This window comes from Lepisosteus platostomus, chromosome 14 (genome assembly GCF_059453375.1).
Source record: "Lepisosteus platostomus isolate fLepPlt1 chromosome 14, fLepPlt1.hap1, whole genome shotgun sequence".
Lineage (NCBI taxonomy): Eukaryota > Metazoa > Chordata > Actinopteri > Semionotiformes > Lepisosteidae > Lepisosteus > Lepisosteus platostomus.
Genome location: NC_142624.1, coordinates 24,892,230 through 24,916,335, shown reverse-complemented (window position 1 = coordinate 24,916,335; position 24,106 = coordinate 24,892,230). Strand labels below are relative to the sequence as shown.

The 24,106-nt window shown below is 37.0% G+C and overlaps 2 protein-coding genes across 2 annotated transcripts in view; both read right to left on the bottom strand.

Annotated features, from left to right (window-relative positions):
* The window catches only part of pde11a (phosphodiesterase 11a), a 93,946-nt gene extending 82,101 nt beyond the window's left edge, over positions 1-11,845 (bottom strand). The window contains exons 1-2 of the mRNA XM_088605196.1: positions 10,739-11,845; positions 6,678-6,836 (exon numbers count right to left, since the gene is read on the bottom strand). Coding sequence (XP_088461322.1) covers positions 6,678-6,836; positions 10,739-11,515 — 936 coding nt within the window. The 5' untranslated portion in view covers positions 11,516-11,845. The remainder of the gene's footprint in view (positions 1-6,677; positions 6,837-10,738) is intronic.
* Positions 11,846-19,655: 7,810 nt separating this feature from the next.
* On the bottom strand, positions 19,656-21,323 carry cycsb (cytochrome c, somatic b). Its single transcript, XM_088605195.1, has 3 exons — positions 21,167-21,323; positions 19,993-20,170; positions 19,656-19,897 (listed from the first exon to the last, which is right to left on the bottom strand). Exons 2-3 carry the CDS (start codon positions 20,159-20,161, stop codon positions 19,749-19,751), a joined length of 318 nt encoding a protein of 105 aa, XP_088461321.1. The 5' UTR covers positions 20,162-20,170; positions 21,167-21,323; the 3' UTR covers positions 19,656-19,748.
* Between the last annotated feature and the right edge of the window lie 2,783 nt (positions 21,324-24,106).

The following is a 24,106-nucleotide window of genomic DNA, read 5'->3' as shown; positions in this document are numbered from 1 at the left end:
GCCACTTGTTTACTGTACTTTGCTACACTTTTGTTCTGCTTTGACTGTGGTAAACCCCAAAAAAACCTATTGATTCAAACTAGCACTAAGAAAGAAAGAACCTGAAATGAGAGGAGGATAAAACAAAAGAAAGGTTTTAAAAAATGTATTTACAAAGTTGTCTTTAATAATTTAAGCGTTGCTAGGCCCTTGTTGTGAAGCAAATACTACCAAAACGAATATATGAGCATTGGAATTTCATCTATCCATATGGTCTCATGGGCCTTGGTTTCCAAGTCATAATTTAGAGCCTGAGGCAAAAAAAACAAACAGATATGTTAATCCTTATTGATTGAAGTCCAGAAAATGAAGTCATTGTCCATACCGACAAATGTACCAAGTACCAATGGCAGTGAAGTAATATTTAAACAGTTTCTGTTCACCTCACAAAATTGTCAGGTTAAGACGTTTTGAACAAAGGCTGATTTTTAACCTAGGCTGGAATTGTATAACAGTGAAGAAGCATTCTGTGCAATTCATGCTCCCGTGTTGTTTCATTTGTTACTTGTTGTTTATATGATGATTCTCTGAAATTGTCTCAATTGTTAGTTTTATTTGTTATCTATCATTTCTGGGAAAGGCTGCTTTTGGCAATACTGCACAAAGTTTACCAATACAAAGTGAGTGAGGGATGTAAATTAGAAGTCTACTGATTTGGAAAGTTGCTGTGTTGTAAAGAGTTAAAGCAGGCAATTAATGATCATCTCCAGCTGTGACTTAAACTGGGATCCCCCTGCTTGGGAGATACATCATACTTGGTTTCTCCTGAAGAGGATACTCCACAAAAGCAGCCTTATACTGCATGTGTTTTTAAATATCCATATCCAACCAACAGAGTTACATTTCTGCAGAGGATGCCTGTCCTCAAACATTCAGAAATTAAGCACAGCATATTATGTTCACACAAGGCAGAATACATCTGAATTCCTCAGTGAGTCTACAACAGGGGGAACATGAACTACGTTTATTATTTATGCTCTTGCCATCCCCATAGTAAGTGCATGTATGATCATGTCTTGTCAGGTCACTAGGGCATTACCAATTAGAGTCTGTAAAACTCACACATGTATATGATACTTTCAAACTGTATTTTCTCCCAATAAGCTCTGAGAACCAGTTTAGAAGCTATGTTGTTCTGGAACAGAAGATTACCATATCAGATAAAAACAACAGCAAGATCTTGTAGTGCATATTCAACAGAACATGCTACTAGAAATAAGCTGATCTGTACAAACTCCTCCTTTAAAAAGCACAGCATACCGTATTGTGATGAATGTTGTTTATTTAAAAAATAAAACCTAGTTGATTATTTTCTATGTTGTTTTTCATTTTGTACATTTTAGATGCAGATGATCGCTAAGGTGTCTGCATACGTCAATTGGTTCTGTTTTCAAAGCAATTACTTTCCATAAACATGTAATTACAATCTAAGAGCTCTCTTAAATTCAGAAAATAAAATCACATTTCTCTTCCATAATATTGTGCAAACTGATGAGAACTCGAGCTTTACATTAAGCAAGGTGTTAAATTTCTATTAGGCAATTTGAAGTAATTCTAGGGCATCCTGCATCCTAGGTCCTTTTGCACTCATCACTAATATCAACAGCATCAAAGTACAATACACTGTCATTAACAGACTATGTTTTTCTCAGTTGTTTTTAGATATCTGTCAGCCACACAGCCTCTTGTTTTTTTTCATCCTTGACCTGGCTGCCCTGAGGTGCAAATCTGAACATTCCGGAAGCCAAAGAAGCCTTTAAAAGTACATTAAATATGATATGAACACAGCAGACAGTGGCATTTGTAAATAAAAACAGTAATTATTTGTGCTGAGAGGTCTTTTCATGGGTGCATAACGCTTGTGGAATAAATTGGCCTTTAAGAAGACACAATGAGAATGTAAGCTTCAAGCCCATGTGGTTCTCATGGCCTTGACATAGGAACCCACCCCCATTTTTCCTGTCATAGAAACAGGCGACCAAGACGACAACCGTACCATAAGATTCTCACGGATTGGATCATATATTTAGAACAAAGCTAAAGCATGGAAGCCTAAGCTATACTGTCAGGATAGAATGTGCCCCCTCTTCACATAAAGACAATTCTTTGATTTCCCAGTCCTCGTGGATACAGATTAAGTTGGCAATCAGAAACATAAAAAATGCAATCAGACACTCTGACAACAGCTCCTGGGCACAAGAAACCCCTGTGTAAGCAGTGGAAATTCAGAAAGTGTGGGAAGAGAGACAAGGAGAATCTAAAATGCGCTGATCTCTGATGCTTTTTTCCAGACCCTGGGGACAACACAGCACTTTAAGGCAGTGGAACCCTATCTGTCCTGCTCAGCTCCTTCTTTATTGAGTAATAAATACTAGCCCTCATTGCTAATAATGCCTACATCACAATTAATAAATAATTAGAACATAAGTCTTTACACAAGAAAAGCAGAGGTCAGCTGCTTCTTACTCGTAATGCAAACTGTGTCAGTTTGATGTGAGACCCTGGCAGTATTTTAAATAAGCTTTATTGGCTTTTGCGAAAAGAACTGCCTTGTATCAGACAATAAACTCTAAGCAAGGAGGTTGTGCCTCTCTGAAGATATACTGTATAATATCTTTCCACCAAATTAATTTTAGTGGAAATAATGAAACTGCAATATTTTCATCCACCTTTTTTGAATATTGCCATTCAAGCATTTTAAATGTATTTCAAAGGTTCTTATTGTTCTAATTCACTTATCTTTGCAGCACAGAGTATAAAAATTTAAAATTGTCTTGGTGGAAAAAGGTTTAGAAGTGTATTTGAGGCTATTCCTGTTCTGATTTACTCATTTTCTCTTATGTACTCATTTACTCTCTTATTTATGGTAAATGTCCTCTGATTTTCTTTCTGATTAAATGTGCACTCTATTTGCTTATAATTTCACAGAAAACTGGACCTAAAAGGGGAACTGTAGTCCCAGTTTCTCAGACTGGTTATTAAATCCCAATAACAAAATATTATAATAACAAAGTTCTACATTTGAAACGAAGCACAAAGTCTAGAACTTTGTGAAAGTACTATAAGCTGCCATGTTTTCGCAAACCCCACAGGTGAGAGTGTGAGTTGCCACGAATTGCGATGTGACGCGGCCTTTCCTGCTCACTAGTCACTGTAATGGCTAATGTCACGTCCGAGTGAAGAAGTACAGGTTGTGCAGCAGACATTTCACTGCAGAAAGGTTCAAACGTGAGTTAACAAGAGTTAACAAGTTAGTAGTATTTCTTGGCAAAAGCATCTCAAAGTCAAGAGCAACATTTCTATGGAATAAAAGAGATGTATTCACAAGCCTGCTTGTGTACAATGTAATAGGGTCTCTTCATGTGACCAGAGGTTTTGTTGCCTCGTTCTGAATCGCAGAACATGGAACTGCGCATGGAAATTTAATCTATTTTGTGATGTAAACTGGCAGTATTATAAGTTCTGCCTACATTTTTATTAAATGCACTCATCCATGCTGATTCTGTCTAACCCTGAAATATAAAAATAGTTTTGAAGTTCCCCTTTAAAATGTTTAATATTTTTAACTTTTAAAAGCTAAAGTAGAGGACATGGTTTTAAAGTAGCACAATCCTCTTGTGGACAGTAGACAACCGGTCATGGTATTGTGCTAATTTTCTTTTCCTTAATATTTTCTATGTAATAAGCTTAAATATGGTATGAAATATGAATTGAAATAGGAAATCAACACAGAATAAGAAATAATTAGTTATATGTTTCATTTTAAAGGAAAAACCAGAGGTCATTAACATTGACAATTATTATTGAACAATTTATTAAACCTTACTGATTCAGATGAAACAGAATTTTTAAAATTATGTTGGATAGCAAGGTCATGATTTCCCCTTGTCTTTTACAGGCATTTTGTGAATAAAATACAAATAATTAAAACTTTGAGCTACTTTCAAGGTGTCGTGATTTCAAGAGGTATTTGTGACTTTCTTTGGTGTAGTGTCATACATTTCCTGACAGTATGATGTATTGATTCCCTGGTAGCCATGTTACATCATTATTATCTTTTTAAGAACCCCACATTTTAAATGTGGGGTTTGCAGTCATGAAGGTAAAAGATGAAGAAAAATAACCTCTATTTGATCTATTTAATACATATTTACTTAACTCTAATTTGCTGAAAATTACTAAATTAATTTTCAGCCTTTTAAAGCTTGATCTGCAGACACCAAACAAGGATTTCAGGAGAAGATCAGTTTATTCCAAATAATTTGTGAAACCTTCCCATGCAGTTTAAGGTATTTAAAAGTGACTGCTACAGTAAGGATTACAAAATACTGTGGGTAGTAAAAACAGTTCTCCTATAATAAACTATGGGTTACTAGCAATGCCCTGTGTGAAGGTAACAACTCTAATATTCTTTTTTATGCTGTAAATTCTTTAAAAGAAAACATATATTTATAAATGTCATCATATAGAACTGCAGTTATACTGACAAATATCTGAATGATGGTCTTTAAATGGGTGATATGTTTTATGCCCCTGTTTTGATTTTCCCAAAACAGAAATTTACAATAAAACAAAATACATTTTCAGATATTAACAAAAGTAACAGTTCAATCAATCATTTCAATCCGTGAAGTTTAATGAGAGACAATTTTGTGTCATTTTAATGAATGCATGATCAGGTCAATTCTCCTTAATAATAGTCAGTTGTCTTGTTTACCAAACTTGAACCAGTCACTATTACACAGATAACACAAAATGTCTTAGGAAAGCTGCAAAATGACACTATGACTACACCCAACTGCCATTCACAGAAAATTAGCAAACCAGCAAAGAATCTTATGCTAATTTATAAAGTGTATGACTATGTTTCAAGTTTAAAAACTCTTTTAAAAGGGAATTTATCTATATACTGTTAATGTGTAGGAATCACTGGTACATATTTTAAATGACAACTCAATACCACATAACTGTCTTGTGTGTTCTTTCTATTTTATGAAATAGAAATAATTGAATAACCTACTAAGTACAGGGTTGATAAAAGCCTGTTAATAAATATAGGTTTATCTATATCTATAGTATATGAAAACCCAGCAAGGGCAAAAGGTTATTATTAAATATAACATTTATAAAAAGAAAATGATAGAATAATGATTTTTTTTCATGTACAGAAATTGGAATGTCTACCGTACATAATTGCATTCCATGAATTACTCCAAATACCTGCTTTTAAAAGCACAAAATGGTCAATGACTCCCACAAATATATCTTGAAATATCAGTCACTTTAATCTATCCTGCTTCAAGACATACAGTAACAGCACTGTTAATCTTAAAAAAGCTGAGGTGTAGTCTGTATCAGATCAATGCAACAACACACTGTGGTGCCTCCTTAATACAAAGTCAACGATTATTTTATCACAGGTCTCAAAAATCACATTGAACATTAGGCTTAAGGAGAAAAGTAATAAGAAAAAGGTTTACATGGTGTTTTTATGTTAGTAATGGTCACAACATTTTTACAGTGGTGAACTCAAATAAACTGAAGTGAAATTTTTCTAGCCAGCACTTGATAACCATTTTATTTCATAACCTTCTCAAATACATCTTTCCACTTTTTAAGAGTGATGAACAGTAGTAGTTTATATGAACAACAGGAAGTTCATGACAATAGTTCAGCCTGACAATAAGACTTCAGCAAAGTAAGTGAAAGAAATATGGTTTTGGATTGGATTTTATTTTAAAAAATCCCTGTCCTGTATTTACCAAAACCTTTGTTTTTTTTAAAAAACTTGTGATAAACGGGTTTTGATTCTCTCTAGTTATGAAGCATTCAAATCTAATTTCACAAACGTGATATGAAATGATGCAGTGTTCAAAAACAACCCCATCTTTGCCATTTACTTAAGGTTTGTAAATAGTGTAAACTGCAATAAAACATTCTGTAATTTAAAGTGTGTCTGCTGCGCTAATATGTGAACACCCTCCATTTGAAGGACAATGCAATAAATGTTGGGCTGGATAATATACTGGCTGCCATCAAAAACACAATAAATGAGTATTGGAATAAATAGAATTTGTTGTACTTTTGATGACCCTCAGCATACATATCCTTACAGCATAAGGTGGTGTGGGAGAAAGTCTCTGGGACTGTGCCATGTTGCAGAAAGTACCAGATAAAATTATATATTGCATTCAAAATCAGATCAGAGCCATTGTGAAATGGATGTTCCCGCTTGTTACACTTTAGTATGTATAAATCACTGAAATTCAGAGGAGTGTGCAAATTTCTCCACCCCAATCCCACACAAGCACTCAATTTTCCAGGCTATTATCTTCAGTTTTCAAGTACAACTGTAAGTGCAGAACATATATTTTCTGAGCTGTATTCTCTGAAAGTATGTATGATGGAATATTTGCAACTATATCATTTTACTAACTTGCTATGGTAAAATGTCTCAGGTAGGCTTGCATAACAACTTCAAGCTTTGTAAAAAATATAAAATAGTTACATACACAAAAATACAGAACATACCTAAATCTCACAGTCCTTAAGCACAGAACAGGAAATTAACCTTTTATTTTCCTGTATGATTACGTTTGTTTATCTACTGTATCTGTACACAGTTATGGTACTCTTACCTTTTCATCATCTTCAGTGAAAAGACCACCACCTGGATTTTTGTTTATAGCCTGAGCAACTCCAATGATCGCCCCATCACTGTTCCTAATGGGCATGCACAGCAGAGACTTAGTCTTGTATCCCGTCAGTTTATCAATTTCATCACTGAAGCGGTGGTCCTATGAAGCATGGAAGAGCAGGATAAGAATAACAAAACACTTTTCAGAAATAACATATACGTTTAAAGTGGGATTTCAGTGTGAAATAAAAATCTCTTTGTAATTACGTGGGATAAAATTAATTACAGATTAATTTTAGCATTTTGTTGTGAACAACAGCCTCAATGCAGTTGATCCCATGTCCTCTATATTCTCTTTAAAACCTTTCATTTCTACGACACTAAAAAAACAGACAATGTACTATAAAAACCAACCATGAAAATGCAAGCAATTATTTACTGTGCTCAGGCTTAACGGAGCATTTATTCAAAGTTTACCCTTTAAGAATGCATTTGCATGTTTTCTGTACTGCAAAAGACTCTGTATTGGGCCCTAAATAACCTTGATCGATACCGCGCCTTTACTGGTCAATACACTTTTCAAGATGTCCTGGCATCACTCTGTAGCCAGACAGTTTGGCTGTGGTTTGCCTCTTCTCTTGTTTGATGTTTATACCCAGTGCTACACAACTGGCCTATGGCCAAATTGACTTTGCTGCGCCTATTCCAGAATACTAAAAGGAATGGGAGAAAAGATCTGTCAGTCATGAAATCTGATCTTCTACAACAACAGGACAGAAAGTACCCATAGTCCAAACTGTGAGTTTTGTATAACTAGTGGTTAGGGAAAAATTATGAGCCTCAGTTAGTTTGGTGCCTCAATGATTGGTTGCCTTTGGTGATGATTATGTTTCCTGAGTTGCATCAGGTGAAGTTCAGCGTTCAATACCTTCGCAATGAATGGAAATTAATTGAACTAAGATGTTTGTCTAGCATTTATTGGACTCAAACATGTAACTGATTTCACTATGTTCCTAATAAACCAAGGAAACATAACAGATGTTTGCTACTACAAATTGATAAATGATCAAATAACCACACATGCAATCACCAACATTATATAGTCTTGCTATGCTTCCCTTAATAAAAACATAATATACCAGCATGCAGGTTAAACTGCAGTTAAGAGTTATGTCACATTTTTTAATCTTTCTTTCAGTTTTTGGAAAGCCTTTTTTTATCATGTCTAAACAATTTCCTAAATAAATGAGGTGATGAAAGCATCTTATGGTAAGCAACCCCATAATAATTAATTACCTCAGCCTCTTTCACGAGACATTTTTCCCACGATTCACTGGAATTGTGCCATTATTTTAATTACAACACTATATTATTTAAATACGACACATTTTGTTGAGTGTTATTAGGCTGTCCCTGCATTAAATTGATCACAATTATCGGAATTCGATTTTTCCTTTTCTTTTAACACAAAAATTATTAATACCACTTGCTTTAAACTTTATAATGAAAAACTTGTTCAGATGATTAAGGCCTAAAAAAGAGCAAACTGAAATAGATAACATTTTGAAGGATTTTTCAGTAATTTCGCATTCATCTTTAAACTGTTGAACTATGAAACAAAACTATATCTTTTTACTTGACATGCAATCCAAGCAGTGGAAAACATATTGTACACCTCAGTAAGCCTTAACCAGTAAAAGCCAGTACAAATTCTGTTTAAAGTAAAACAATAAAATAACTAACAACCAACAACTATATTTTCCTTTTTTCTTGGGTAATTTGTTGGCATCACCTTTTTATATTAAAAAACCTCACCTTCAAATAAGAGTTCTGAAACAGTATTTTAGGGAACCTTAATAATACAGTGATTATGATTAATAATAATATATCCATTTTATAACACTTTTATCCAATTTAGGGTCGGAGGGGAACCAGACCTAATAATAATAAACTTATATAGCGCTTTTCTGGACATTAGATGCGTTACAGGTAATGGGGACTCCACTCCACCACCGCCAATGTGTAGCCCCCACCTGGATGATGCGACAGCAGCCATAGTGCTCCAGTATGCTCACCACACATCAGCTATCAGTGGGGAGTTGAACAGAGTGATGAAGCCAATTCATAGATGGGGATTATTAGAGGGTCAAGACTGGTAAAGACCAGGGCAAAAACTGAGTGTATGTGTGTCTGTGTCTTTATCCAAATGCTTGGATGAAGTGTTTGGAAAAAGGATGTACTGGGAATTTTGAGAGCACCAGCTTTTCACTTCACTTCTCAAATTCTGGATGCTTCAATGTGATCTGATGGGCAACCTACAAGGAAATAAAGCTGTGGATACAGAGTTGATGGACCATTAAGTAGGTGCCACTTATCCCACTGTTCCAGAATTTCTGCAGTGGTCTATAGAGTATGGAGACCGGGAACACTGTGCTATAAAAGTTGTCACCCATCAACAGACATGACAGTAAAACTGTTAATCCCAGTATCCTGGCTAAATTCCACTCTGGTCTTGCACAATCTGGAGTCCCTAAATTTAATTCAGCAATTTTTCTCTTCTCAGCCCAAACTGCTGTGTTGTGGCAAAAACAGGTGTCACCGATGTGGGTACTACACTTCACTGAATCGGATGAAGTGGATCCCCTCCTGTATATAAAGCTCTTTTGAGATCCTTGTAAAGAGGTGATATGAATAAGGCTGATTTGAATAATTACTGGGGTAAATATGGTATTTTGCAAGGTTATTTCATGGGGAAAAACATTATTGAATTAATGATTTATTGTGACTTTAAAAATACTTTGGGGGTGTCCTCATAGAAACTACAGTCTAGTAGCAGACCTGCAATTACATATTTAATCTTTAAAAAAATCGTTTGCCACATTCTAGTCGCCACCTAGTGTCAAATTCCGAACAGTATTCTTCAGGCTGTTTAAGCACAGTGATAGATAAAATCTATTTTATACTGTCTCCTACGCCGTATTTCTTCCTCGTCTTAAATTATTTTGATCAAACATTCTTTGGAAAGTAATGTTGGGTATCATTGATACACATCAGTGACAAGTTATTTTCATCACCCAGACTAGTGGCTTTCAGCATAATATCATTAGACTCAGTGCAGTTTTTAAAACACATTAATTATCAATATACCCGTGGTGCGTTGTGTCGTTTTGCTGACAGATATTTCTGACGTTTGTTTTTGTTATTGTAAATGCCCGCTGTTGCACCTGCACTGTCATTTAAAAAAAAGCACTCATAAAGCACCCTAAGCCTCGTTTGAATTTTTAAAATCCTCTGTTGTTGATACTTCAACGTTTTTGAAAAGAACATCTGTTGCTTGTCTCTGGACGATTGTTTGTGTAATAATGCGTTGCATAGCGTGAGTGCAATACTGTTATTGTATCCTGAAGCTTTTACAAAATAACATTTTAAGATAACTGGTTTACAAATCCTATTCCCATATGTGCATCCATATAAAGTAGATAAAAATGGATTAGAAATTCTATAATGAATAATCATACAAAGCAAACTACAGAGTTCAGATTGTTATTAAACCATTATTTTACAGCTGTCGTACGCAGGTATAATTTTATTAGTAAAGTGTATTTGATTCATATCCGCGTGCATCACCAAGTTAATGGCACGTGAAACGCTTTCATATGTCCTTGATTGTAGTCTCAGGACTGTTTGCGTCATCACAGGGTTTTTTTCTTGCATTTTTCTTCTGCAAGACAGAAACCTGGTTTTGGTCAACACCGAAACCGCACACGCTTACCATTTTCGGGTTATGTCCACAGCTGCTCGTTTTGATTGAGAAAATTGTTTCACACGGGCAGAAAAACCGTAAACGATGGACTGTATAGAGTATTAAACACTTCTTTTTACTTGTGAGGACATCTTTATGTGTTCTTACATTCTGTACACTCCACTGTACTATTCACACTTATTATTATTATTATCATTATTATTATTATTATTATTCAACGTCTAGACTACCTGGAAATGAAAAAAATATGTCCCACTACTACTGTATTAATGCGCAAAATGTTATATAACCAAACATACCTGATAGGCATCAGGGATATTAACAGTCTCCCCATGTTCAGCAACATATCCAATTATACCCTTTCCCCACGGCACTTGTACTTCATTTGAGTTCTCCATACTTGAAGAAGGTAACACTGTGGTTCCCGCATGAACATCAAAGAATTTGGACACAAGAGTCTTCTTGTTAGCGGTGCCTTCGACTAAAAACAAGGAGCAGCGGTCTGCATCTACCATGATGCAGACATAAACGAGAATCTTGTAGCAGAGGTTAGTTAGATCCAAGTCGTTTGAAATGTCTTTAACCAATTCAAGAAAGAACTCCCTTTCGTTATGCTGCTTAAGGTAGTACTTGTAGTCAATAGCCGTTGAAGGGTATTGGGGTATGTTAACTCGGGATTCCAGAAGAGCGCTCAAAATGTGAGCGGTAGTTGGTGGCAGGGAGCTGGCTTTTCTCAAGAGAGCTCTCCGTCTCATGCTTGTTAGGGGTTCCTGCGCTCTAGAGTTTACATGTTCATCATATGTCCTGTTGGCATTAATAGCCTTGGATCTCGCAAAACTTTTCCTCAGCTCCTTCTGCGACGCACGTCTCTGCAAGCCATCACCAGCCTTGTTCACCCAACAGTCTTTACTGCTACTAGTTTTATCACCATCTGGGCTCGGATTCCCTGGAGATTTATTCACCTGGTGATTTTTGAGCCATTTTTCCACCATGCTTGGTTTCCCTTTCCTATTCAGGTAATCTTCAAATAACTCTGGATGTTTGTCCAGAAAACTTTCTACCTCCGAAAAGTCCATACTGACGATGTAAGGCAAGCCACACTATTAAGTTAATGAACATTTAAAAAAAAAACAAAAGCCGTTTTTTTAATGCGAAAAAGAAAGTTGTGCATAGAAAAGCACGATTTGGAGTCACTTTAAACAATCAGCGTACGATCGCATATAATCCTATCCAATGCAAACTATATAGTATTGAAAAGTAATAACATTCTGAATAGTACAATCAAATATTTCGGAAAGACGGTTCTCTCCCGCTACTTACTAACTCGATTCTGAAACATGTTCTTTGGTGTACAAGGGAGCGAAAATCCAGTGCTATCCTCTAACTTGAAACGCTTGGAGCGCTGATGCTGCGTAGCTCAGTAGGACCAGTAAAGGCAGAGAAATTGGATCCTCCCCGTAGCGGTGTGACGTTTGCTGTAGGTTGGTCTGTTTTTCACACATTCGCCCACGTCCTTAACACATTCACTTACACGTAAAACGAAAGCTGTATAATAATCTGGAATCGACAGAAATGTACTTTTAAAACGTCTTCGTATTCCCCTTTAAAGCAGAGAAAGATAAAGACTCTGCTATTGCTTCGCTATTTGGTTGCAGAATGCAGACGATGAAAATCTTGTACCTCTTAAGATAGTTTATGCTTTACAGTGCAGAGAAAAAAGATACGGATGGAAGCTTTGCATGTATGTTTGAATTTACGTTATGTTGGTTTCAGGGATCTGCCATAAGAATCTTGTAATCTTGTAAAATCTCTATTGTAAATGACGAGCCACAGAACAAATACGTAATATAGGCATTATGAGAGGGGTTTATGTACGAATATTTCACTGTAAAGGGAATTCTTTATAGCACAAGACCTCGGTAAGCCCCCTGCTCGCTCCTATTTTTCATGAATTAAAACGGAATCCGAAATGTATTTTTGCTACAACAACTCCTGTGTCCGTCTTTTCTCAGTTCTCAACATGATTGTGTCCGTTTAATGATTATACTAGAAATGTACTTAAAGCCACTGTGGTTTATTTTGTTCCCTACCAGGGAAGCACTGAAAATGACAGTGTGAATAATCATACATACTGTATATTTAAAGACATTCGTAGCTGAAAAAAAAATCATATGCAGCATTTCGCCGCTGCTTTTAAGTATTATTTGCTGCATCAGGAAAGGTATATTGATTTCTAAAACGTACGAAGAAGTTGCAGATCCCTGATAGTGGTGATTTAGATATTGTGCTTCATGCGATAAACTGCCAGTCTTTAAGACCAAAGCTGGTCAACCGTGCATTATGACAGCGTTCTTCAATTATGGTCCTAGGGGGCTGTTCTGTCAGCAAACCTAGAAAACCAACAGACAGTCCAGGATGGCCACCAGAGCTTTATAAAGTTGAACGGCTACAAAATTCACTGTCAATTATCTAGTCAAATGCTGGAATTTTCTGTTTTTTTTTTTTACTTTTAGAACATATCAAATATATCTACCAAAGTACGTGTAAGTTTTTTAAATGAATGAAGCAGAATGCCTAAATTCTAAGACCACCTGTATAAAAGGGTACTTTCCTGGCTATTATCGAAAATGTGAATTTAATCACAATTGAAATACTTTATCAGGCTAGTGGACTAAACTAGTTTGTATTTGGGTTTTTCCATCAGTGTACTCCAATTGTTGAAGCTTCTGCATGTTTATTAGGTGTGGGAGCACTTTGTGTAGTTGTTAAGATTTTCATGTGATGTGCTTGAATATCTAGGTCCAGTTCCTCACATGCTGTATTTTCAAACTTGGAGAAGAGTTCAATTGATGTCATTAGGTCTGGTGGTAATAATTTGCTTCATACGAGACGAGAGCCTTTACTGCTTTAGAGTGCTTCATTATTTTATAGTTTTATTGCTTCTTGATGTAATAGTGGACGCTGAAGCTGTTGTGTGCAGAAAGGGTTAGTTGAGATGTTTTACCAAAATAATTAAGATAATTAGAATTATCAATAAGGAACTTAAAGTTACATGTACCCATGAGGGGTCTATAACACAAAAGTAAATCCTTTACACTTTTAATAGAACAATAAATGTTACTGTTTATGCCTTATGCCCATGATTCTGTCTGTGCTATAATTTCTTTAGTTTTTTCCTCCATCAGCAAGATTCTTGTTACCCTTAAAATTCTCCTCTCTCTGTCTCAGCACATTTTTTCCCAGGGACACTCTCTCAGTTTCTGTTTGAGAAACTGCTGATCCAGGAAACCCCCAGGACCAGGGGTGATACACTCGTCCGCCCCTGCCCCGTCGACTTCACATTCCTGCTTCTCGTACACTTCTCATCCTGTTCTGCAGCTCTCTTTATTATCACCTCTGCCGACTGTGCCTTTCCCTTAGTCTTCAATTTTTCAGGACCTCTCCGTCTCATCCCCTGTGGTAGAACCAACTACCCATGATCATCAGGACTGTCCTGTCCCTCTCCATTTTCTGGCATTCTGGCGTGTCCACAAAACTCACCTTTTGAGACTGTACTTGCGCATTCCGCACTCTTCTACCAACTCCTGTCTACTGCCTGTTGTACTACTCTGCAGTGCTGCTGACTCAGGTGCTTATACAGTACACTTTATTTACGTTGTCTTCTGTTTATTGGATTTTTAAAATCATTTCCTGCACTATGAAAATTCCCATACTACCGGTACATACGAATACATTGCAGAATTTGAATAGTTTCTCCTTTTAAATAATGTGTTGCTAATACTGTAGAATATTGCAAGCTTTTTAAGTTACTGTGCGCGCTGTAGTGTAAGATAAGGAATGCAATAATCAATTTTCAGTAACAACTTTATTCTTAGTGTCACAATGAGCTGGAGTTCGATGTGGCAGGCATAAGGCACGTGGTGGGACTATAACCCAGATGGGATGCCAGTATACTGTAGGCTACACTCACTCACACCCAATACCGGGGATGTTATATAGAGGTAAATTAACTATGAGGGGACCTGACACAAATATTCATATTGCTCCAAAGCACTGACAAAATCAACCCATTGATCTGTTTTAGAATAATCTGTGAAACCTGGAATAGGGAACTCAAGTGAAAACTATGTGGAAGTGCATTTAAAAGCAATACCAGGAGATAGATACTTCTTTACCCAGAGGAGTGGATGGCGGGAGTACAGAACATACTCTCTAGTCATGTTGTTGAAGTTGGTGGCCTGGTTTTCTTCAAGAAACAACGGATGGCTCATTAGATCAGTTAGATCCTAAACTGCCTAGGAGAGGTGAATGGCCTTCTCTCATTCATAAACATTCTTACATTCCAAGACAAAATGGTATTGGACCATGGGAGGAGAGTGGAGTATCAGCAGTAAGACCCCGTGCACAAGGAGAACATGTACCCCATGACACAAAGATGGCAGCCCAGACTGGAATCAAACCCAACATATACATTTATGCAGCTACATCTATCAAGGTAAAGTTCAAAGATTTAGCAGCCATACCAGAACCTGGTATTTGAACCCACAACCCAGTGGTCAGGTGAGTGTAGCACTGAAGCCTGCAATCACACTGAAGCCTGCAAATATTAAATAGACATCAAATTATAGCAATAATTTAAAATATGGCAATGGCACTGGGTACAGCATGATAATCTCAGAACAAAGGATCACACATAATGAAGACTTTAGTCCAAGCTGATAGAATAAACTACCACATTCAAATGCAGTTACTGATTTTTTTAACCATGAACATATTGCAAAAGACAGCTTTATAATGCCTTAATGACTTCCTTGATACAAAATAGATTACAAGTTTATTTAAAATAAAGACACCACCAGAGGGAACCATACTCCAGAAATTAACTACCCCTTATACAGGCTCTGGAAATGACATTTATTTACGGATTTCTGATTGTGATAAACTGCAATGCATATTGAAGCCTGAGTATAATGTTAAAATAAAGGGTATTCTTCTTGAGAAAACAGAAATCATATACAACATAAATTGATTTAGACTGCATGCATTTTTGTTTGATCCTTGAAGTTCTGTTACTGTATTTTGATTACAACTGTGATAGCTCATTCAATCCAGACACCCCCTTCCAGTAACATTGTAATGAGAAGCTCTCCTTTGGTTTTCATTCCCACAGATGGTAATGAGAGAAGTGCGCTTTCTCTGGTGTTAACAAAACAGACCCATCATGGATTTCAATACTTCTAGAAATAAAAGTAAAATGACAAAATCAGACACAAAGATGAAAGACGTATGAGAGGTTTTGGTTACTTCTAAAAAAAAGAAAACCAAACAAACAGAATGCTGATGAACTACTCAAGAAATCTTACATATGAGGGTACATTATCATCCTTTTCATATTTTTTCTTTAAATATACAGCTCATGGAAGAGTTAAGTAATAAAGCCTGTGTGGGATTCTCTAAAATACACTACTTTAAAATCATGTGATTTTAGTTTTTATGAACATATTTTGAGTTCATTTTTTCGGACCTGCGAAACAAATTTAATGTTAGCCTATTTGTGAAATTACTTCCCAGCCTGGGTTTCCGTGGAGTCCAGACTGCTCAGCTTCCCTTTCCCTTCAGCTCTCAAACAAAACAAGATTGATGAGGCACCGCTGATTTCTTCATCAAGCTGATGCTCTTTACACTCTGCAGCCATTATAGGACAAGAAATGTGGAGTTAAGCCAGAACAATCACACACCATCACCATTATTGTTCTTGTTATAATAATAATAGTAATTGCTTACACTTATATAGCGCTTTTCTGGACACTCCACTCAAAGCGCTTTACAGGTAATGGGGATCCCCTCTACCACCACCAATGTGCAGCCCCACCTGGATGATGCAACAGCAGCCATAGTGCACCAGAACACTCAGAGTAATGAAGCCAATTCTTAGATGGGGATTATTAGGAGTCCATGATTGGTAAGGGCCAATGGGAAATTTGGCCCGGATGCCAGGGTTACACCCCTACTCTTTTCGAGAAACGCCCTGTCTCATCCTAAGGACGGCGCCTGTTTACAGTACGTCCCCATCACTATACTGGGGCATTAGGACCCACATGGGCTGCATGGTGAGCGCCCCCTTCCAGCAGCAACCTTAGTTTTTCCCAGGAGGTCTCTCATCCAGGAACTGGCCAGGCTCACACCTGCTTAGCTTCACTGGGCTGCCAGTTGTGAGCTGCAGGGTGATATGGCTGCTGGCCATATTGTAAGCGTGTATTGTAAGCGTGTATTGTAAGCTTGATTGTAAGCTTGTGTAAGCCAAATCAATGCAGAAGAGCAAATCTACAGTGGGTTACATGAAAGCCTCTCAACTCAGCAATTCGACAGAAAAGTACAGAGTTAATAGCCTGACCTCTGCGTACATTTTGAACATTTCTACAAGGAACCCTGGGTGTGTACTTGTTTCATTAACTATTCTGACTGCTCTACCAAGGTATTTCAAAGGGCAAAAGCCAACAGAAATGAATTGCCTTCAGGCCTCTTAATATTTACATGTATAAGGAGACAAGAGAACAGGAAGACAGTTTTGGCACTTGGCAGGTATTTCCCTCTGATTGCTCCTATTGTAAGTGCACCTCAATGGTTATGAAAGCAGGTCATATAACCTTGAAAGAAAATTAAAGGGTAAAGCAATTGACACAAAATTTAGATTTTAAGCTTACTAATCACTCCATTCAGATGATACTAACACTCATGAATGATAAACAGATAAAATAGCTTGCCATTGGAAGGTTAAAATTTATGTACTTTCCTGTATTTTACTTTATTCATTACTATATCGTTATTGTTTTTGCTTTACTGGTTTGCATTGACTCATCGAACTATCATTATGGAACATTAATAGCAGACCATAGTGGCCAGAGCAGATGTGAAATTGTTTATTCTGTCAAAGCCTCACAATGGTTATGTCCCCTGTGATTGTAGTTTTGACGCAGATGTACATTTTTGAATATTTCAGCACAATAACCTCAAAAAACATTTTACAAAAGCAACACAAGAAGAGACACACAAACACTGAGAGTGTGAAAGGTTTTACATTTTCCTATTCGTTAGACATTTGACTTTTCAGATATTATAATTATATATCCACAATGTTAATTGAGTAATAATCAAACAATTGAGAGAAGACTCAATTGAATTTTCATCACCTAATGGATCCAGGATCTCATCCAAGGGTTTCTTAAAAGATGCCAAGGTACCGGCTACAACATGTTCAATAACATGTATGCAACAGCCTGTTCCACACTCCCACAACCCTCTGTGTAAAGAAGTACCCCCTGTTTTTAATTTACAGTGCGCTCTCTTGTAATTTCTACTTTTACACTCTGCTTTGAGTTTCACTGTTTGGTCTGGAGAAGCACAGGGTGTTGGCAGCGAACAAAAAATAATGAAAACAGCAAAATATTGTAAAATCACTTAAAGGCACTGGGCCACCACGTGTGACCAATAAGGCCTGTGTAGGTACACATAGACTCTAGCATGTCTGGAATTTTGCAGGAGGGATGCAGCACTATTCTTCAATGAGAATGTCTATCAACTCAAGTTTAATTAATGGAGGTGGAAAAGATTGTCTCACCAGAATGTCCCATAAATACTCACCTGGGTTCAGATTCGGTAACTGAGAAAACCATGACATATGGATAACATCAGTACAATGCTCAACAAACCATTGAGCAACCAAACGTGCTCTGTGAATGAGGGCACTGGCATCCTGAAAGACAATAAATACTGCAACATGGGGTAGAGATGATCACTCTGTACCATTAAGTAGCAATTAGAAACACTCTTGCTTCCTAAGGGATTGAGTGCACCAAAACCATGCCAGAAAAATGTGTCCCACAGCATTACAGACCCACCCGAACCTGTTTGTACACTGCAACCAGACAATGGTATCCCACCCTGTGTAGTTCACAACAGAATGTATTTGATAAAACAGTCTTCTCGCAACCAGGGTTGCTCACCTGTTTTGGCTTGCACTTCACACTAATGCGTGGATATCACAATCGCAGAGTATGCCCTTTTGCACACTGTTCCCCATTGCCAGGGATATCTTTAGTTTGGAGTTCAACACTGACAGCACCTTAAATGCTGTCACTTTCAAAGTTAGAGCTCCCCTCTTGTTGCCACGGCAGCCATAATTATAGGCACCCAGGCCTGTCTTACATGTTTGTACCTGACACAAAGAATGCTGGGATGATACTTGCTTACTTAACACATGAGGCACATCTGTATGGAAACCTTAGCTTTTAATTTACTTGACATCCCTGATTACCCAGTGTTTTCCTTTTTTGGTCCAATATCTGAAAAACAATGTATTTGGATAAGCTCCTCCTAGTGGTCTTCTGTTTTTAAGGCTAAACAGATTCACTTCTTACGGTCCAGAAGACCGCTAGAATAACTTTGTAAGATATTACAAAGATACAGATATTCAGTAGAAACCTGGCAAAATCCTTCGTGGGAACAAGCAAATGACAGAGCAGATTCAATTAGCTGTCAAGGCCAGAAGCATAAGAAAAAACACATTTAAAAAATAACTGATTTAAGTTTTAAAACTTGTGAACACTGAAATGCCAGATATTACATTTTAGTCCTTGCTAAAAACCAGAGAAGAAAGAAACAAATTAAAATATTAGATTAACCTAAAAACAAATTAACTAAATGGATATTGCTGATTAAACCCTGAAGAGAGGATCTATTAAGTGTATTAACTCTTCAAGGATAAGCAGATCCTGACGTTATTTCTCAGCCAAGCTTTAATCAGCACGCTGTCAAGAAACTACCGTATCATACAACAGCCCCCCCTATCCATCATAAAACTGAAATAAAAGATGCATCAGTTCAATCATGATAAAAATGATAATTATTTTAAAAGATGTACAGCTGCTTTCACAAACTAATTTTAGAATGCAGGTGTATTTCCAGATTAAAAGTGTCTCAACTTCACTTTCACCCATCGAACCAGGGAAAAAGTTTACTCCTTCCTATTGGAGGTTCTTTGGAACAATCTGGGTATCATTGTGGTAGACTTATGTGCAACATGCCTTTGAGAATTGGAGGTTGTACCCTTAATTTACAACTTAAGATAATTCAACATAAAACATTTAATAGTGATTCACATAACAGATGAAGGCAAACTACAGAATAATACACTGAGAAAGACAAGACAGACTGCGATTGTTAGAGATTAAAAAGTTTAATATAGTCCACTAACAAAGACATAACATCAAAGCTGACTGTACACTGCAATTAATTTAAGATGAACATTTTCTATTCAGACGTTGCCTTCTTCAAATATGCAATTAGATCAGCCCGCTCTCCCTTCTTCTTGATGCCAGCAAAAATCATTTTGGTTCCTGGAATATATTTCTTCGGGTTTTCCAGGTATTCCATGAGGGTATCCTCACCCCACACAATGCCTGAAATTTAAACAGGAGAGAAGAGACATTAGTCTTGCAAACAAGAGGTTACTGCATTTGTGCAACAGATACAGCATATAATCAATCCCACATACCTTTGTTCTTGTTTGCCTCCGTGTAAGAAAAGCCTTCTGCCTGGCCCGTCTTGCGCCCAAACAGACCCCACAGGTTTGGGCCAACCTTGTGCTTTCCTCCCTTCTCAACCGTGTGACACTGCGCACACTTCTGCACAAAAACCTTTTTTCCCTTTTCCGCATCAGCCATGATCCCTCCCTGTTCAAACAAGAAAGGAATAAACATTTAAAATCATCCAAAACAGCTGACAATGTTATGAGCCTCAATATTTCAGAATGGATTTGTGACAGCTTATATGAAACCAAAAAAAGTGGAGCTCTTTCAAACTACAGACACATCCTATTTTGAACATGATAAAGCCAACAGTTATCCTTTAAGAATAAAGTATAAACCACAATTTGTAATTGACAATATTGTAACATGATAAAATCTTTAAAACTCCTCATGTCCTGAAGGTGATAAAATACTGCTAAAGGTCAACGGCTGAAATGATGTGTGAACAGCTACATTTCTTTACAAACATTTTTATGACCAAGTTAATATAATCTAACGATCTGCTACAGGGGTAAGTTAATCAAAGGTGACTAAAGACAGCTTTTCAAGAACAAACATTCGAATTAACACGTTTAAGATGGGATAGAGTTGATTTAATCAAGTCACACAATCCTATTGAACTACACCAGAACAATTACGACCTTTAAGGAGATTTTAAACTTAAATATAAACTGTACAGTTGATCAAGCCTTCCCAATTTGTCATTTTCTTCTTTCATTTTAAAGTCCGTACTCCAATAAAAAGCTTAATCCACCTGTTGGAGATGTTTTTAATGACGAAAAAGGCGACACTCGCTTACACGCCTTTAAGGCCACTTGCACAGAACTCAGTAAGCTTCCGGTGTGATCCGAATGAAAGCTTCAATTTTACACTAGATAGAGAAAATAATTGAACGGTATTTATAATTGACATATCATCTATCTTTAAAGAGTAAAACACTCGTGGACTCTTTCTTCAGTGGTTTCACATTATCGACATGCCGGCCTAAGAGCGCTCTTCCGCAAGCCTTTTTTGCTCACCTCCAACAAGGACACAACATTTAATATATTAAACGACTCGTAACTTCAAGATGCTCAAACGTAACATCGATGGGGAAGAAAATAAGAGAAAAAGGACGAAAAACACAACAACATTCCTTACCTTTATTATAAATCCCAGAACAAAGAACCTTATGCAATGCACCACCCGCACTATCTCCAGCCGGTTAAAGAAAAAATTCACAAATTACTAGAAGGTCACACGATTTACAGACGCGGATAATTGACGTCACAGACTAGCGCAAGCCAATCATGTGCTCCATGCCAACCTTCCTCACAGTGACGAAAGCAGGGGAGCAGTTATAGCCCGTCCTTATATGGGAGAAGAGGATGGGAGCGTGTGGGTGATCGGTTCAGTGCGAATTTAAAGATAGCATAAAAAACGAAACCATTGTGCCACGTCCGTGTTCTGTTTCTGATACCTGTAGGGCGGATTACGTGCAGGGAGACTGTTCTATTGGTAGCAGGGTTACTAAAGTTTAAAAGAGTTTGATATTACAGTGTAAAACAAAGTATTGCAATCTTCTTTAACCTTTAAATTAAAAATGTACATTTGACACTGTGGTGTTATACCCAAATAATTTACCAGCTCCTTCATCTGTTTTTCATTCCTTTGCGTGTATCTAAAACAGTACCGATCTCAAGGTTAGTGTGGTGAAGAAAGGAAATTTAATGGACATTGTCTATGTTGTGGCATTGCGCAAAGTTTTTGTGCTGTTGACGGTAAAACGTTGAAACGACGTTATTGTAAAGAATCCAGTTGTTATTACCAGATATTGAGTTGCTGACTCCAAGAGAGCAAAAATGCATCTAAATATGTCTGGAATGAATCAGAAAGCGACAAGAATGCATTTAATATAATTTAAAAAATATTCATGGTACAAAGAACTAACATTTCCTAATTTAGAATTTTAAAATGCTGTTATAGATTCGGCAATAACAATGATAATGGAAAAGGAGAACATGCAAATAAAACCATCGTCTTAGATCTATTTCAGAGGGGGCTATAAAACCTTAACACGCATGTCCCTTTTCAAGAGCTAAACATTCTTATTTCATGCAAATATCAATCTTAAGAAGCCACTACTCCATGAGATATAATAATAATACATTGAAAATATTCAAAAGATATAACCACAAAGACCCCCAAATGCATGACGTGTGTTAATGAGCAAAAGTTGCGAAATGTTATTTTGGACGACCATAGGGTTGCCATTCCAAAATATCCATGTATTGGCTTCTCTGTCCAGGATTTGTTAATTAGCAAGGCCCAATGTCTATTTTAAGATTATGGATCTTAAATAATGAGATATGCAGGTTTGAACTGCGGAAAACGAGACAACTGTAGACTGGCATTATGTAATAGAAAAGTACATGATCGAGTAGAATAATGAACATGAATGTGTTTCATGTTTATCAATAAGCAAATAAAACACATAAGCCTTTGAAGTCAGCCATTAAACAGTGGGTAAATGGGTAGTCTGGCTGGAGAAGAAAAGTTATTTTATATAAAGATAAAAAAATCAGTTTATCTGTAAAATAAGTTACTGTAATGCAATATTGGTTAAGACCAATGTCTCTGCTCTCTATGTAGAAAACTGCTCCCAGGTATGTGATTAAGTTTGCTGAAGGTCACTTGATGGTTAAGCTACTCATTCCTGTATTTTTTCTAAGACACAGGATTATAATGGTAAGGAAGGTGATTGCCTTGTTTCTTATTTATTGACATCAGCATACCAGAAAATTGCTGTCTTCACTTGATTAATAGAAGAAATACTGTATGATTCATTGAGCAAAAACATGTACAGGCAATGGTGTCCCAGAACACAACTCAGGGATGAGAAGAGATTCATGATGACACTGCAACTTTGCCATGGCCTAGATAAGGTTTATATGTACAGTATGTTACACTCCAAATTGGGAAATGCATCTCATGGGATTCCTTGATACAATGAGCTGCTGGCAGATTTTCTGATCTTTTGTGCCAGTACTTCTATCTGATGCGTTTTGCTCTAGGCAAGAGTTAGTAAAGAGCTCATTATAATTTGCACACCTGTGTCAAGTCTTTTTTTTCCTCTGGCTTGTGTGTTTGTGTTTTTTTTCTAACTTTTAATTCTTTAACTAACCCATTTATCCATGTGACCTACATTAAAAACTGGTGAATTGTTAAAGCAAAATCACCTTCTGCAGAATGATACAAAAATCAGTTAATAATTTCACATAATAGCTACTACATCCCGTTTTACAGTTGCTGTACATTTTTATTTGGCTGACACTAACATCCAAAGCAACTTTACATTTTTACCTGTTTATATAGCTGGACATTTCCCTGGAACATTTTAGGTGAAGTACTTCATCTAGGGGTACCATAGCAGTATCTCAATTAGGATATGAAATCACAACCTTTCACTTACAAAGTTGGTCCTGATTTGGTCAGAGTTCTGACCACTGCTCCACACTGCTGACCTTACAGAGCAACCCCTGGACACCCCATCGTCTCAGCATGCAACTGTCCCACAACTCACATCTCTGCCTTTCTCGACAGCCTTATGAGACCGCTGGTTGAAGGCCTTCCTTCATATATCAAGGACACCAACCATACCCTCTAACTTTTTAATGATTTCCAGTTTCAGGGCCCAGAATGTTACATTTTTACCATGGACATCACATCTTGTACGTCTTGCGGAATTGGTCCTCACGCTGAATGCTTTCTCATTCAATAACCTTTTTTATGAGCAGGTTAGTGGAGTCGCCATGGGCACCAGGATGGGACTCAGCTATGATATTTTTGTCGGCTGGGTAGAAGAATGCTCCTTTGCTGCCTACACCAACATTGTCCCCGACGTCTACATTGATGACTGCATCGGTGTCGCCACATGCTCTAATGACCAGCTAGAGCATTTCCAGCATCACTTCATCAACTTCCACCCATCCCTCAAGTATACAGTTAACATATCTTCTACTATTCCATTTCTAGACATAAACCTATCCATTAACCAACCACGACTCTACTTCTGTCTATTACAAACCCACAGATTCACAC

Excerpts from the sequence above, each read along its gene's own strand:
- cycsb (XM_088605195.1), bottom strand. The coding sequence starts at position 20,161 with ATGGCTGATGCGGAAAAGGGAAAAAAGGTTTTTGTGCAGAAGTGTGCG. Across the intron at positions 19,898-19,992 it reads GGAGGCAAACAAGAACAAAG|GCATTGTGTGGGGTGAGGAT; the intron begins GTATGTGGGATT and ends TTTAAATTTCAG.